Here is a 14,590-nt window from a genome sequence, read left to right as displayed (position 1 = left end):
GGTGCCTTGACGGCGGGAAGTACAGAAGGAGGGGAGCACAAAGGAGAGCACTTCATCTCTCTCAGGGCCAAGGGAAGGCTTCGAAAGTGCAGTTTCAAGTTGTATACCGCAGGGTGAAAAGGGGTGCGCCAAGCAGGAGTGGCTGAAGAACTGAATATGCCAGCCTTGGGGATAAGAAAGCATGATTGCAGGGCTGGAGAACTGAGAGTGGTCCTAAATGGCCAGGCTGAAGACGAGATGAGGCTGGAGAATTAAGTGGGGGTCAGACCATGAAGGATCTTATGCATCCCATTAAAAAGTTTGACGTTTATAATGAGGTGGCCCATTTCACTTACAGGTTTTATATTTAGCCCTCTTTGTCTTCTTTTTATTAAAAGCATCACAAATAAGAGGTAGTACCCTTCTATTTGTCACAAATAAACAGGAACTTCTAAAAATAGGCATGTGAGAGAAAAGGGTTAAATTGCAGGTGTCTGTTCTTAGAAAGGCTTGCTTGCAAAATTGGTCTGTGGCCAGCTTTTGGGAACTTGCCTGGTAAACAGTTTCCTACAATGACATAAAACCTTTCCTAGCTGATAACAGTGGCTTGCTCTGTCTAGATATGCAAACCATATGGCTTATATGCAAACCTCCTCTCCTTCTGGGACTCTGGAACTTTGCTTCATGCTGGGCCAAAGGTGCCTGTGTGGCTAGCTTCCCAATAAAAACCTTGGATGCTAAGTCTCTAATAAGCTATCCTAGATGGAAACATCACACACATGTTGCTGCATTTTTATAGCTGGGAGAAAAGTATGCTGTATGTGAACTTTCATGAGAAGGAGAGAATGTAGGACAGCTAGCAGACAGATTGCTCCAGACTCCACCTATTTTTTTTCCCTTGTGAGCCACTGTGTGTCCTCACTACAGCACTGTGATGTCGAAGGCATGAGTACAATTGTGTGCTAAGGCCCATGAGTCCTTACAGTGAATCTCCTAACATAGGGGAGACCTTGAAGATCCCCCAACATGCATGCTATGAATATTTACCTTTAACTAGATACTGAATGAGTGAATAAATTGAGCTATTAAAAGGTAGAAGTATTAGTGTTCATGTATATATATACACACATATATGTGTGTGTGTGTGTGTATATATATGTTTAGCTGGTTTTATCTCTCACAATATTTCTCAAATTCTCAAAGTTGGCTCTGAATTACTTTTGACTTTTTTACCTTCAAATGATAAATATGTGTCCGTTTTGAAGAGAGTCAGAAGAAAGAGCTACCAGTTCTAAGAGCAATTTAACATCAGGAGACCCAGAAAGGATTCAAATAATGCTAAACATCCCAAGGTAACTTCTTTCCGTTTCTTTTATCAGGTGAGGACATACTTAATTGTGCAGTTCTGGGTATACTAAAAGCAGCCACATTATTGTATTTGTAGTGCAACAGCCGAATACAGACAGCCTATCTTGTTACATTAAAAAATACAGTAGTATTAATATTTAGGGAATAAGAGTGATGGACTAGATACTAATATGTAATTTATACTGGGAAAATTCTGCTCAAGACTTATTTAAGAGAATTTCCTTTGGAACAATTAAAATGAATTTCTGACTTTTTAATGAGCTTCAGATCCTGCCTGAAGGAACTTAAAACCAACCAGGCAATTCTTGAATTTCTTATGGCTTCATCTTCATGTTTGGAAATTCCTTGGAGCTCTGCCTGTCTTACTGAGTTACTGGCAATAGTGTTAACCTGTTGAGTAGTTCCCCCTTAGACGGCCTTACATTTTTTTTTCCCATCATCTTTGTCTTATTCTGGACTGAGATACAAGTATAAAAATGATGGGTTTACTGCTCTCTGCTTTCCATTTGACCTTGTAGAGTAGCCGTTTCTGTGACCGAGTAGTAAAGAGCATCGCTTCTTCAGTGTGGCTGGGCTTGTTGTGGATCTTTATTTCCTATCTTATTGGAGAGGATTTACAGTTCATAAACGGACTTTAATATAGAAATTCCCTGGAGTTATAAGTATACAATGACATGGCGATTTCCCAAAATGCAGCTTTACAAGGGTAGTTTTCTTCATAGGCTATTTACTCTGGTTTTGCTTCCGTTTTATTGCCTTCCGATTCTTTATTTTTCTCTTTTCTCCTTTTTCATTATCGTGTGGTCAGATGCTTCCCCTCAGCTGGCCATAAATACTTATTTTAATACTTATTGCACTTATGGAATGAAGTTTTATGTTTCTTGTTCATAATTTTAAAAGCAAATGAAACATTTTTACTGCATTTCTCTGTTTATAAGGACTTAATGGAAATGCTTTTTATTCATGTGAGCCTAGATTCTTTTTGTTATGTTTGAACGAGGGATTGTTTTGTTGATTTGACTTGACTTTGTTCTCCTAGGTCAACAGCTTTAGTGGAAAGTATATTTTAGATTGCTGATATAAGTCTACTTAGAATAAGTTGGTTGCCAACAAAAGTTCAGTTCTAACCAAAGTGTAGGTTATTTGTGTTGGGCCGTGTGTTTAGAGGCCTCCTTAATGAAGTGAGTGTTGTGAGATTTGCTGGTGTTTGTGGTGTCATTAGTTTTAGAAGAAAAGTTCCTGAAGCTTCTTGTAGTAACAGTAATAACCTGATAGTCTGATGTTATTTCTTCTCAAAGAGATGTAGTTGTTGTGTCCTCTGTATTGTGACATTTTGTATTTTCTATTTCAGTTTCCCAGCGAGGTGGTCATTTAGAGCCTACACATCTGTTCTGTATTTTGACCCATGGATGAGAATATTCATTCAAGCCAAGAGAGTTAAAACTAAACATCTTTGCTATTGCCTCTACAGACCCAGGTAACTCATCTTTTTTCGGTTATCTTCACAGAGTTTTTATTTATAAAATTGATATGCTCCCTAAAGTTGTCAAAGTCAGGACATTGACTTTGATAGTAAGATTTTTACATTGTAAACAGAATTTAAACCACATCCGGGAAGGTATGCTAAAGAGTAATTGGATGTGAACAAATATTTGGCAGTAATAGAAACATACTGCAGTGAGCATGCTAAGTTAGATCATCACCCCAGTAGAAATTTGTTTTTTACTTCAGTGAATTTTAGGTGCTTTGACAGCGATTAGTTCCACTAAATGATCACAGTTCACGTCTATCTTCTGTTTACACAATACATTTGAACTATTAAACCATATATATACATGTTTATATTATACATATAGAACGAATATATTTATAAATATGTATCTGGTTGATTTATATTTTGTGTGTTTTTTTACATTAACATAAATGTTTTCAAGGTTTTGTTGTTGTTGTTTTGAGACAGAGTCTGTCTTGTCACCCAGGCTGGAGTGCAGTGACGCAATCTTGGTTCACTGCAAATTCTGCCTCCCTGGTTCATGTGATTCTCCTGTCTCAGCCTCCCCAGTAGCTGGGATTACAGGCGTGCACCACCACGCCTGGCTAATTTTTGTATTTTTAGTAGAGATGAGGTTTCACCACGTTGACCAGGCTGGTCTCAAACTGACCTCAAGTGATCCACCTGCCTTGGCCTCCCAAAGTGCTGGGATTGCAGGCGTGAGCCACCGCCCCTGGCCACCCACCAGGCCCGGCCTTTAAGTTTATATTTACATATTATAAAATCCATTTTTTCCAACCATGCATGCCATCAGAATGGTCATTTTCTTGGTGTGGTTTCTGGGTAGTCTTTCATTTACACACCAAACGTTTATCAGATTTTTCTGTGAGTTTGAGATTAGAGGAAAAGAAGTTATTTGAAAAAGATACTTGCACATGCATGTTTATAGCACCACAATTCACAATGGCAAAATCATGGAACCAACCCAAATGCCCATCAGTCAACAGGTGGATAAAGACACTGTGGTATATATATACACACAATGGAATACTACTCAGCAATAAAAAGGAATGAATTAACAGCATTTGCAATGACCTAGATGAGATTGGAGACTATTATTGTAAGTGAAGTAACTCTGGAATGGAAAATCAAATATCTTATGTTCTCACTGATACGTGGGAGCTAAGCTATGAGGACACAAAGGCATAAGAATGATACAATGGACTTTGGGGACTTGAGGGGGAAGAGTGGGAGAGGGGCAAGGGATAAAAGACAACATATTGTGCAGTGTATACTGTTTGAGTGATGGATGCACCAGGATCTCACAAATTACCACTAAAGAACTTCCTCATGTAACCAAACACCACCTGTACCCCAATAACTTATGGAAAAATAGAAAAAAGATAAGATTAATTCTTGTTTTGAGGACCTTGATATCTATTGGGAGAAACATTTAATTTGTGTACACTGCCTATATATGTGCCTTTTTGCCTGAACTATTTCATTTGATTTCTGCAGTAACACTGTGTGTTAGGTTATCATCACCATTTTAGAGATAAGGAAATGTTAAAACTAGAAAAGAACTCAAACCTTCTGGCTCTAAATTCTTTACCAATCCAAATTCAATGCTTCTTCTCCTATACCACATTAACTCTTTATTATATGTCTACATTTGTCGTCTTGTCTTATTTTCATGAAATTGCAGTTGCTGTCCTGAGTAGGGCCTTGCTATCACTCATAAAGGTATTAATACTAAAAATTATAGATCTCTGCATCGTACTCCCTGACCACGCACCAATGGATTTCACAAAAGCTTTACTTTTGATCTCTAATTATACTACCCATCATCTTTTGAAAATAAAATATACCAATCCTGAGACTTTCCCTATAAATCAGTCCATTCATTTCCTAATAAATACCAAAGCAATGTTTCCTTATCATCAGTCTCATTCTTCTGGGAAGCGCCAAGTGTCTCCTAGATCAATCGATATAGCCGATCTTTTCAAATTAAATTTCTGTCAGTGAGTTTGGGTAAAAAATAGTTTTTAAGTCCGTGGAAAATGTGGATTTGTCTCTATTTTGTGAGGGAATTTTAGTAAATTGAGTGTAATCTACCTAAATTACTTATATCAAGTGATGGCTGCTTCCCACTCGAGTATATTGCAATGGAAGGGACTCCCACTCAAGATGTGTACAAATTTGTCTCTGGAGGAGTCTAGATCATAGAATAAATTATTACTTTGGAAAAAATTTCTAGGTGATTTCTCAGGTCTCTTAAACATTTTGTAAGTCTATAAATCTTGGAGTCTTAAAATATTGTTTATATAATAAAGACAAGTTATTATACAGTTGTGTTACTTGATTTTAGGCAACAAACATTCTTCATTAACATTGCTTAACCATAGACCCATAATGCTGAAAGGAGCCCAAATGAGTTGGGATGGGTGTTACCCTGCATTCATAGGAACTGCATGGTCCTTGTTAAGTTATTCAGGGACATTAACGCTATGTTCTCTTGTTGAATACTCTGCAACACTATGCTTCTGAAGCAGAATTCATTATTTAGGGATGCTTTCCATATGCTAACACCCCACCCACCCATCAGACTAGTAATTTTTGAACAGTGATTCTTTTGTACACCATGCATGTTATGTGTCCATTTTTGAATTTTTGCAATGCTGAATTATTTAATCTTTTATTACAGTATGAAATTGGAAGTGAAATGTGGATTAGCCAAATCTAGATTTGAATTTAGGTTTTGTCATTTACTAGTTGTGGATCTTTGGCAATTACTTGAGTCTTACTCTTCTCCACTGTGAACTGGGAATTCCTCTGCTACTGAGGTTATTATGAGGGCTAAAATAAAACAGTGTTTTATGTTAAACATAAAAACAGTGAGGTTTCTGAAAAGTTTGTAAACCAATAGTAGTTGTTATTATACAAATGTGAAAGAGCAAGTGGATGGAATGACCACTATGTGCAAGGCTCTCTTGTAGGCATTGGACATTTGGCAAAAGCAAAAAGAGAAAATTCCTGGGCTGGGTGCAGTGGCTCATGCCTGTATCCCAGCACTTTGGGAGGCCGAGGCAGGCAGATCACCTGAGGTCAGGAGTTCGAGACCAGCCTGGCCAAGAAGGTGAAACCCCATCTCTACTAAAAATACAAAAACATAGCCAGCCATGGTGGCATGCACCTGTAATCCCAGCTACTCCAGAGGCTGAGGCAGGAGAATCACTTGAACCCAGGAGGTGGAGGTTGCAGTGAACTGAGATCATGCCACTGTACTCTAGCCTGGGCGACTAAGTGAAACTCTGTCTCAGAAAAAATAAAAAAAGAAAAAAAGAGAAAATTCCTGCCCTCATGGAGCTTACATTCTAGTGGGGGAGGAAAAACAACATGTAAATTAAAATGGATGATAAAATATCAGGTAATTCTTTTTTTTAAATTTCAACTTTTAGATACAGGAGGTACATGTGCAGGTTTATTACATGGGTATATTGTGTGATGCTGAGGTTTGGGGTATGGATCCTGTCACCCAGCTAGTGAGCATGGTACCCAATAGGGATCATTTCTACCCATGCCCCCATCCCTGCCTCCCTCTCCCCCGTCTTGTATTCCCTGGTGTCTATTGTTCTCATGTTTATGTCCATGTGTGCTCAATGTTTAGCTCCCACTTACAAATGGGACTATGAGGTACTTGTTTTTCTGTTTCTGTGTTAATTTACTTAAGATTATGGTCTCCACTGCATTATGTCACTGCAAAGGACATGATTTTATTCTTTTTTATGGCTGTGTAGTATTCTATAGTGTATATGTACCACTTTTTAAAAAATCCGATCCACCATTGATGGGCACCTAGACCAATTCCGTGTCTTTGCGATTGTGAATAACGTGTCAATAAACATATGAGTGTGTGTGTCTTTTGGGGCAAGTTAGTTCCTCTTAACAAAGGCCATTGCATAGGTCCACCTGAGTATTTTCATGACATAATGGCTGACTTCTATCAGAGTGAGCAATTCAAGAGAACAAAGTAGAACTTGCAACTTTTTAGAACCCATCTTTAAAAGTGACAGACCATCACTTTTGCCATGCCACAGGTCAGCCTAGATTTAGTGTTGGGGTGTGGGGGCACCACACATAGGCATTAATACCAGGAGGAAAAAAAACACAGAAGATATCTTGGATGGTGGGTAGCACAGTGAGTTATGCAATAATTTTGTAGGAAGATGGTTCTAGAAGGGGGGGGGGACAGTAAGTGCAAAGACAGGAATCAAAGGCTAGTCTAGCTAGAACACAGAAAACAGATCGAAGTAGATTGGGCAGATCAGGTAAGGCCTGAAGCAACATGACAAGAAGAGGCGGCTGTATTGAGAATGGAATGACTTGAGCAGAGGAGTGGCATTACTTGACCTATGTTTTTAAAAGATTATTCTAGCTGTTGAGTGGAGAATTGATTTTATGGGACAAGAAGAAAGGAGGGAAGTTGAGGTAGGATAGATACTATTACTGTATTCTAGGAGAGAAATGAGCTTGAACTCAGGTAGTAATAGTGGAAGGGATGAAAAGTGTCTGGATTACAGATATGTTGTGAAGGTAAAGCCAGCAAGACTTGCCAGTGGATTGGATATGGGGTGGAGAGAAAATGAGGAGTCCAGAAGGCGTTCTGAGTTTTTATCCTGAACAAAATCTTCAGAATGATAGGGGAGGTGCAAGTGTAGAGGTTAGGAGGAATGGTGGATGGAGTTCTCTTCATATCGTAGTGGACACACTAAATTTGGGAGGTCTATTCGACGTCCACATCTCTACCTATCAATATTATACGAACCAGAAAATTATTGATCCTGCCTAATTACATGTTGTAAAGAATAATTAAGGATTAGAATTATTTTTACAATATAACTAAACCAGGTAAACTCTTATAACTTAAAAGAAATAATTATGATTGAATACTCCAATGTAGTTATGATTTACAACCGGGGGCTAATTTTTTCTGTGTTAATAAAAGTTCAGAACCGTAGTTTACTTGAAGTCTGTTTTTTTTTAACTTAAATTTTAAAATACTATATTTGATTTTGGCCAGAGTATTTTGAACAAGTGTTTTAAGTGTGAAAATTAAAGTCAATGAAAGTTTAAATTTCTGCCAGTTCTGATCAAACCAGTCACCCAAAATGCTGTATTAAGTCATGCTCTATACTTCTGCAGCACAAAGCCTTGAAAGGTACTTAGTGTTTCTTCATATTTTTATTTCTCTTGATGGAGAAGGGTTCTATTTTCCTCATAAAAATAGTAAAATTAATAAAAATTTATACAATACAGAATTAGATATGGGGGAAAAATCAAATAACCAAAAGCCCCTTTTACCAGTTGTGATTTATTCTGTGCTATAGCAATTTATAATGTTCCCCAAAGGAGAATCTCTGTTAGAAGTTTAATAAATACCTTTCCAGATTGTTTTCTACACATTATATATATGTACACACGCATGCATGCACACACAGGTTTTTTTAAACATAAAATTATGTACAACTTGTTATTTTCTCTTACAGTTATATCTTGGAGACTTTGTCATTGTTAAATATATTGCATAGCACTATGATTTATTTAACTGTTTTCTTATTGATGTACATTTAGGGTTTACAGAGCTTTGAGCATTCTCAAACCAAATATTATTCTAGAATTTTTCTCTCTATGATGATTTAAACCAATGTTTAAAAGCCCGGTTCCAGGAATTTTCTATAACAGGTGCACATACTTTCAACTGTATTCAGAGAACCTCAGGTTCTGTAGAGCTTTTCTCATCTATGCTTTGTTCTCTTTGAGTTTATGGATATATATATGTACGTATATATTTTTTCCTTTATTGTTCTAGAGCATCTTTTGCCATCACTAAAACAATGGACCTTGAAAACAGGTTTTTCAATCAGTAAAGTAGAAAATGTACTTTTAGTAATTTAAAATGATACATGAATGTGTGTTTCTGAGCATTGCAGTTAGAGATAATTGTTTTGGGACTAGGAGAAGTAGTTTATCCAGTGTCGATGATAATCTGAGTAAGAGGGCTATGCATATTAACCAGAAACTTTGATAAGGGAACAACTTCATAAAATTTTTTAAAGAAAATTATCCTATTTTAGATGTCTAAGTGAACATTTGTGTGGGCAGATTTTCTTATCGCTCTCATGAAGTTTCCTTACAAAAGCAACATTTCTAAGTAATGAAAGGCAAGGAAATTCACTTAGGTATAAAGTTTGCTAATTTACCAGCTGGATGCAACTCACTTGATGAATCTTTCTTAATAATTATGTATCTCTGGAGCATATAGTCTTACTAAAGAATATTGTCTTATGTATTTTAAAATGATAATCTGACTTGATTATGTTCTTTTTTCTTTCTTTCCAGAAAGTATCTTTATGTCACATCTTCTTTTAAAGGAGCATTTAAAAATGAAGTTAAAAAGGCAGAAGAAGCAGTAAAGATTGGTATGCGATTACCTGTAGCCTACATCACTGTTGTTCAGTCATTCAGCAAATGTTAATTGTGCACTTATTCTGAGACATACATTGCTCTAGGCATTGTAGGAGCTACTACAATTAATTAAATGTAGTTTCTGTCTCTATGGAACTTCAAAACACGTTCTTTCCATCTCTGAGTTTGTTTACTCATGATATTATTTATTATTTTAAGTATGATCCTGAACACACTTCAAACTAGATTGATATTTGTTAGAAACCTTGTTTGTCTGTCTGGGCATGGTGGCTCACACCTATAATTCAAGCACTTTGGGAGGACAAGGTGGGAGAATTACTTCAGGCTAAGAGTTCAAGACCAACCTGGGCAACATAGTGAGACTGTATCTCTATTTAAAAAAATACAAATAAACTAAGAAACCCTGCTTGTCATAGCACTGTGTTAGGTCATTTTAGATCCCTGCACTACATCCGCTTTAAGAAGGATGTTCTCAAGGCGGGCAGATCACGAGGTCAGGAGATCGATACCATCCTGGCTAACACGGTAAAACCCTGTCTCTACTAAAAATACAAAAAATTAGCCGGGCGTGGTGGCGGGCGCCTGTAGTCCCAGCTACTCAGGAGGCTGAGGCAGGAGAATGGCGTGAACCTGGGAGGTGGAGTTTGCAGTGAGCCGAGATCGCGCCACTGCACTCCAGCCTGGGCTATAGAGCGAGACTCCGTCTCAAAAAAAAAAAAAGAAGGATGTTTTACATATTCACTCCTCCTACTGCAGGAGCAAAGCTCTCTTCCCCAGTATCTGGGAGTGAGTAGTAGCTCTATATCCATATTTTGTGGATTTTAAAGCATTTTCTGTCAGCTAAAAACTCATTTATGACTTTTAAATTTATATTTGTATATTTATGTCCTATAAATTGTCATACCTAAACGAAACCCCAATAGAAGGAAAATTTAACATGTGTAAAAGTTATAAGAGGAACATAGGGTTTTCTGAGATCATGGTCTGTATGCCATTTTCACTGGTCATGCTACATGTATAGAAAATACTCACTTAAAATTGCTTGAAATAATTTTGCTGTGTTATAACTATTTGGCTTCCACTTCCAGCTGAATCCATATTGAACGAAGCACAAATCAAAGTAAACCAGTGTGACAGAACCTCTTTATCTTCTGCCAAGGTACGACATGTAAAGAGAGTAGTCTTATTAAATGGCAAATTGTGTCATTTGCTTTTTCCTGTGCATAATTGTCTCTTATCATCTACTTCCTAAACTTGTAAGCACAGATAAGCTCAGAAGATTAAGTTGATTTTAATTCAGGTAAACAGAATAGATGAGTTCAGAGAAAGGAGAGGAAACTCAGCAAGTGGGGGCAAGGCTGAGGCCTTGAATTTGAAATGGTGGGGAAGAGCATCACAACCCATTTGGTTAAAATGGAAAGGAAAGTAACAGGAGAAAGGGAAAAAATAATGAAAAGCCAGCAGAAGAAAAAACTAGCCTATCGAGTCTCCTTGAAAATATCTATTCAAATTAGAGCTCCCTGTGGACCTAAATAAATGGGGAAAGCAAGGAAAGGTCTAACAAGCAATCCTTCTTTCTAGTGCTAGGAATTATATACTGTAATTATGAATATTAATAACAATGCATCCAGCTTACAAAGCTTTTATTATGAGTTGCTCCACACAGTTCATAAACATTCTTTGTAATTCTTACAATATGCCCATGAGTAAGATAAGTTAAAAAGAACTATTATTAATTATAATGCATTGCAACTAAGAGAAAAAGAATATTGCTACAAGACATGTAAGTTTGCTAACTTTTACCAAAAATATGGTATGAAGCTTTGAACGATGGTGAATGATTAAGCAACATATTTATTTGCTTACATACAAAGGGATAAGTAGGAATATGGAGGTAAAATGCCTTACTTCACCTTCTCTTCATCCTCTTCTACACACTGAATATATGAATCCTTTCAGTGATTTTGCCATTTGACTTTCCAGGACCAAGGCTGTGTCTGATAAAGACTTTTCATATCTAAGGTCCTGAGTAAGGGATGACATTGAAGAGTAGCTCGTGGTAATGCCCCAAAGTTAATTCTGTCCAAGGCTTGCCCCAAATTCTCTTAGTTTTTTCTTTTCATTTTTTTTTAAATTAAAGGTAAACCTATCTTATTGTTATTGATCATTGATTTTTAATAGTTTAAGCTTTTTAAAATTTTGTTTTTAAGAAATCATTTCCCTTTGCTTTGTATGTTTGAGAGTCCAGAGAAAGACTAATGGGTCAGGACCTTGTTTCCTTTTTGCCTTCTGCTGTTTCTTCTCCCTGCCTCTGTTCTGTGCTGTGGGGGCACTGCCAGGCAGGGTGGGGAAGTCCTTGACCCATTTGTCCTGTTGCTCTGATGCACTCTGGTTTCTTTAAGGCAGAGAAGAGAGCAAAGCAGAATGACCTGAACTTTTGACGTCTTAAATTCTTCTGGGAAGATGAATTTTAAATAGAATACTTGCCAACCATTTTCCACTTTCTTTTACTTGAAATTCAGTGAAAATAGTATTCATTCGGTGGTATACCATACATCAAAAGAGATACCCACCTTTCACCTCAGGTGAATGAAGCATGGTAAGAGGCTATTCTTATGCCTGAGAACAACAATAATGAATTATTCCTCTTCTGCTTGGTTAGAGGGAGCATACCAGATTTAGAGTAGTGAATGAGTTGGTATATCAAATCAAAAGTTTAATAAGATAACTGGGCATGGGGTATCCTATAAAGGGAAAGTTTGAGAAATATTAGAGGTATCCAGAATTCAATATGAAGGAGATATTTTCTGTTGGCTACTAACAAAATTTCTCAATTATCTTTTTTTTTTTTCCTGCAAAAACACTTAGTGGTCACATAATTGAGCATTTATTGTTCTCACAAACAAAAGTCAGAGCCTGGGTCCACTAAATAACTCACCCAAGTTTTCATGTAGTTTTTGTCAAAGCCTTTGTGTCATTATAGAGAATAAAGTTTCTTTCTCTAAAAGGCAGAGAGGATATCTGGGTATGTACAAAAGAGAATAGTGGGTTAGGATTTGGTTTATCTTCTAAGGTATTGGAACTGAATAATTTATCAAGTATTGAGAATCTACAATGGTAGAATTGCACTGGGTAATGTGAGCTATTGTTAGCCTTGAAACATTTGGATAATAGGATAAAATCAACTTGCTTTTTGTTAATTCAGTGGCATTATGTTCTCTCCCAACCAATGCACTTCTCCAGGATGTATTACAGAGAGCTTTGGAAGATGTAGAAGCAAAGCAAAAGAATCTTAAAGAGAAACAAAGGTAAGACACAAGGTTTTCTGTTTGCAGGAATCCTCTGTACTATGTTAAAACAAATTCTGGTTTCTAAGTAGGTAGATTTAGTGGTTATTGTGACAATTTTTTTTTCAGCTTGTGACATCTTATAATCTGAAACCTAATATAGTCAAGTTCCCACAACCAAGATAAGCAATGTAAAACATTGGTAAAGTATATATTTGCACGTACACATGTGTGTCTACATAATGCCAAAACTTCCAAAAAAAAGTGAAAAATTAGTTCAGCATTTAATTGGGCTAGATGAACATGTCTGGATGAGGAAGTGAACTGCCCGGAGGAACAGCTGATAACTCACTTTCCTTCTGTGTCATTTGCCATTTAAATACTAGAGAGTTGGTTCCAGTTTCTTCCCTTTGTCTAGTAGCTTAAAATTTAAGATAGGAAATAATGTTTCACATGAATGTATTGCTTATATATCGCTAAAAATGAAAATAGGAAGGATATGTTAACAAAACCAAATATTTACATTTGTAAGATGAACTTGCTCTCCAACTCAAATGCTAAAGAAGTTAAACTGAAAATAATCACTGCTGCCCACATAAGATCAGACTTTGAAAGCTGTGATACCTTTGTGAAACTATTTTTAAGGGAAATATGATTAGTTCTTAACATTATTTTTCGTGAACCATGCACTGACATTCAACCATAACTTTCCTCAAAACTTAAATTTTAAATGTCAATTTTGCATTTATCAAAATAAATAAATGTGAAATGTTACTTATGCATTTACTAGAAAAATGTAAATAAATGTCATAGAAATTGTAATTTAAAAACGAAGCCCTTTCCAAGGTCTTTAGAAATAAAAACCTTCTTGAAACAAGTTCACCATATGAGATGGTTCATACGGTGAAATGTTTGAAAAGTGACCAATCAACACTTTATTAATAATAATGCCAGTTGCCATGAACTTCTTTTAATGGCAAAATGCTGTGTTTTTTTATCGAAGAATATCAGTATATCCTTTAATATTGTAGAGTGACTATGTCGTATCCTGTAATACCCTATTTAGGTATCCCTTATACAGTCAGTACTTTTGTTGAATATTTGGGATCTCATTACTGAGTAGTGATTTTTGAGAAAAAGTTTGATTCCTATATGTTTAACCTTAGATATACATGTGTTTAATAAATATGTAGTATATTAACTCATGTCTTATGTTCTATATATATATCATATCCAGATGGAAGGACTGATAGAACTTTATCATTGTTCTTTAATGGTAGATGCATTTAATTAGTCCAATAAGTATATTATGTCAATTGTAACAGCACATGGTCATAAGCCTGAAAACAAAAGGCTAAGTTTGTGGAGAGAGGGGAGCTACAGGGTAAGTGCAGGAGAATTATTTTTGGTGTCATTCTTGATTGGGTAAAGAAAATAATGATTGTTATGTACCTAATCTGTTCCAGGCTTATATTTAACATTATTTCTTTTAGTTCTTTTGACATCACAAGTGGCTAGGTAGCTATTACTCCCATTTTTCAAATGAGACAGAAAGTTTAAGAGGCACCATCCATGGTCACATGGTTATTACAAAGACAGGCTTGTACTTGAAACCAGGTGTGCCTCTCACATCCAGGCATTTTCATAGCTTCCAGCAGCCTCTGATATTACAGGTGTTTATATCATAACTCCTTACCATAGCTGTTTTTATCACATTTTGGTATTTCTCAATTTCTATTTTACACTTTTACTAGAAAACTCACACAAAACATAATATAGAAGGTCAGTCAGAAAAACAGGCGCTCATCTCTGTTGCCCTTGTAAACTTGCTTTATTATAATAACTTATTTACCTTGTATTTTGGAAAAGGTTAGAGAGGAAGCCAGAGAATATCTTTTGGCACATTCCAATCTATGTAGGATATCTGGAGACTTGAGAACATGCTGAAATTTAGAAATCACATCTACTGTTAGAAATA

The 14,590-nt window shown here is 36.4% G+C and overlaps 1 protein-coding gene across 9 annotated transcripts in view; it reads left to right on the top strand.

Moving 5' to 3' along the window:
- The window catches only part of MORC1 (MORC family CW-type zinc finger 1), a 169,201-nt gene that overhangs the window by 51,889 nt on the left and 102,722 nt on the right, over positions 1-14,590 (top strand). For 8 of the 9 annotated variants that reach the window (XM_054481556.1, XM_054481553.1, XM_054481554.1 and 5 more), the window contains exons 9-12: positions 2,699-2,824; positions 9,239-9,318; positions 10,414-10,484; positions 12,569-12,633. In XM_054481556.1, the coding sequence (XP_054337531.1) occupies positions 2,699-2,824; positions 9,239-9,318; positions 10,414-10,484; positions 12,569-12,633 (342 nt within the window). Of the gene's footprint in view, positions 1-952; positions 1,332-2,698; positions 2,825-9,238; positions 9,319-10,413; positions 10,485-12,568; positions 12,634-14,590 lie in introns of those variants that run through there. The other variant, XM_054481557.1, reaches the window with a different exon arrangement.

This window comes from Pongo pygmaeus, chromosome 2 (assembly GCF_028885625.2).
Source record: "Pongo pygmaeus isolate AG05252 chromosome 2, NHGRI_mPonPyg2-v2.0_pri, whole genome shotgun sequence".
Classification (NCBI taxonomy): Eukaryota; Metazoa; Chordata; class Mammalia; order Primates; family Hominidae; genus Pongo; species Pongo pygmaeus.
Note: the sequence above shows the minus strand (reverse complement) of the source record. Positions and strands in the feature narration are given on the sequence as shown.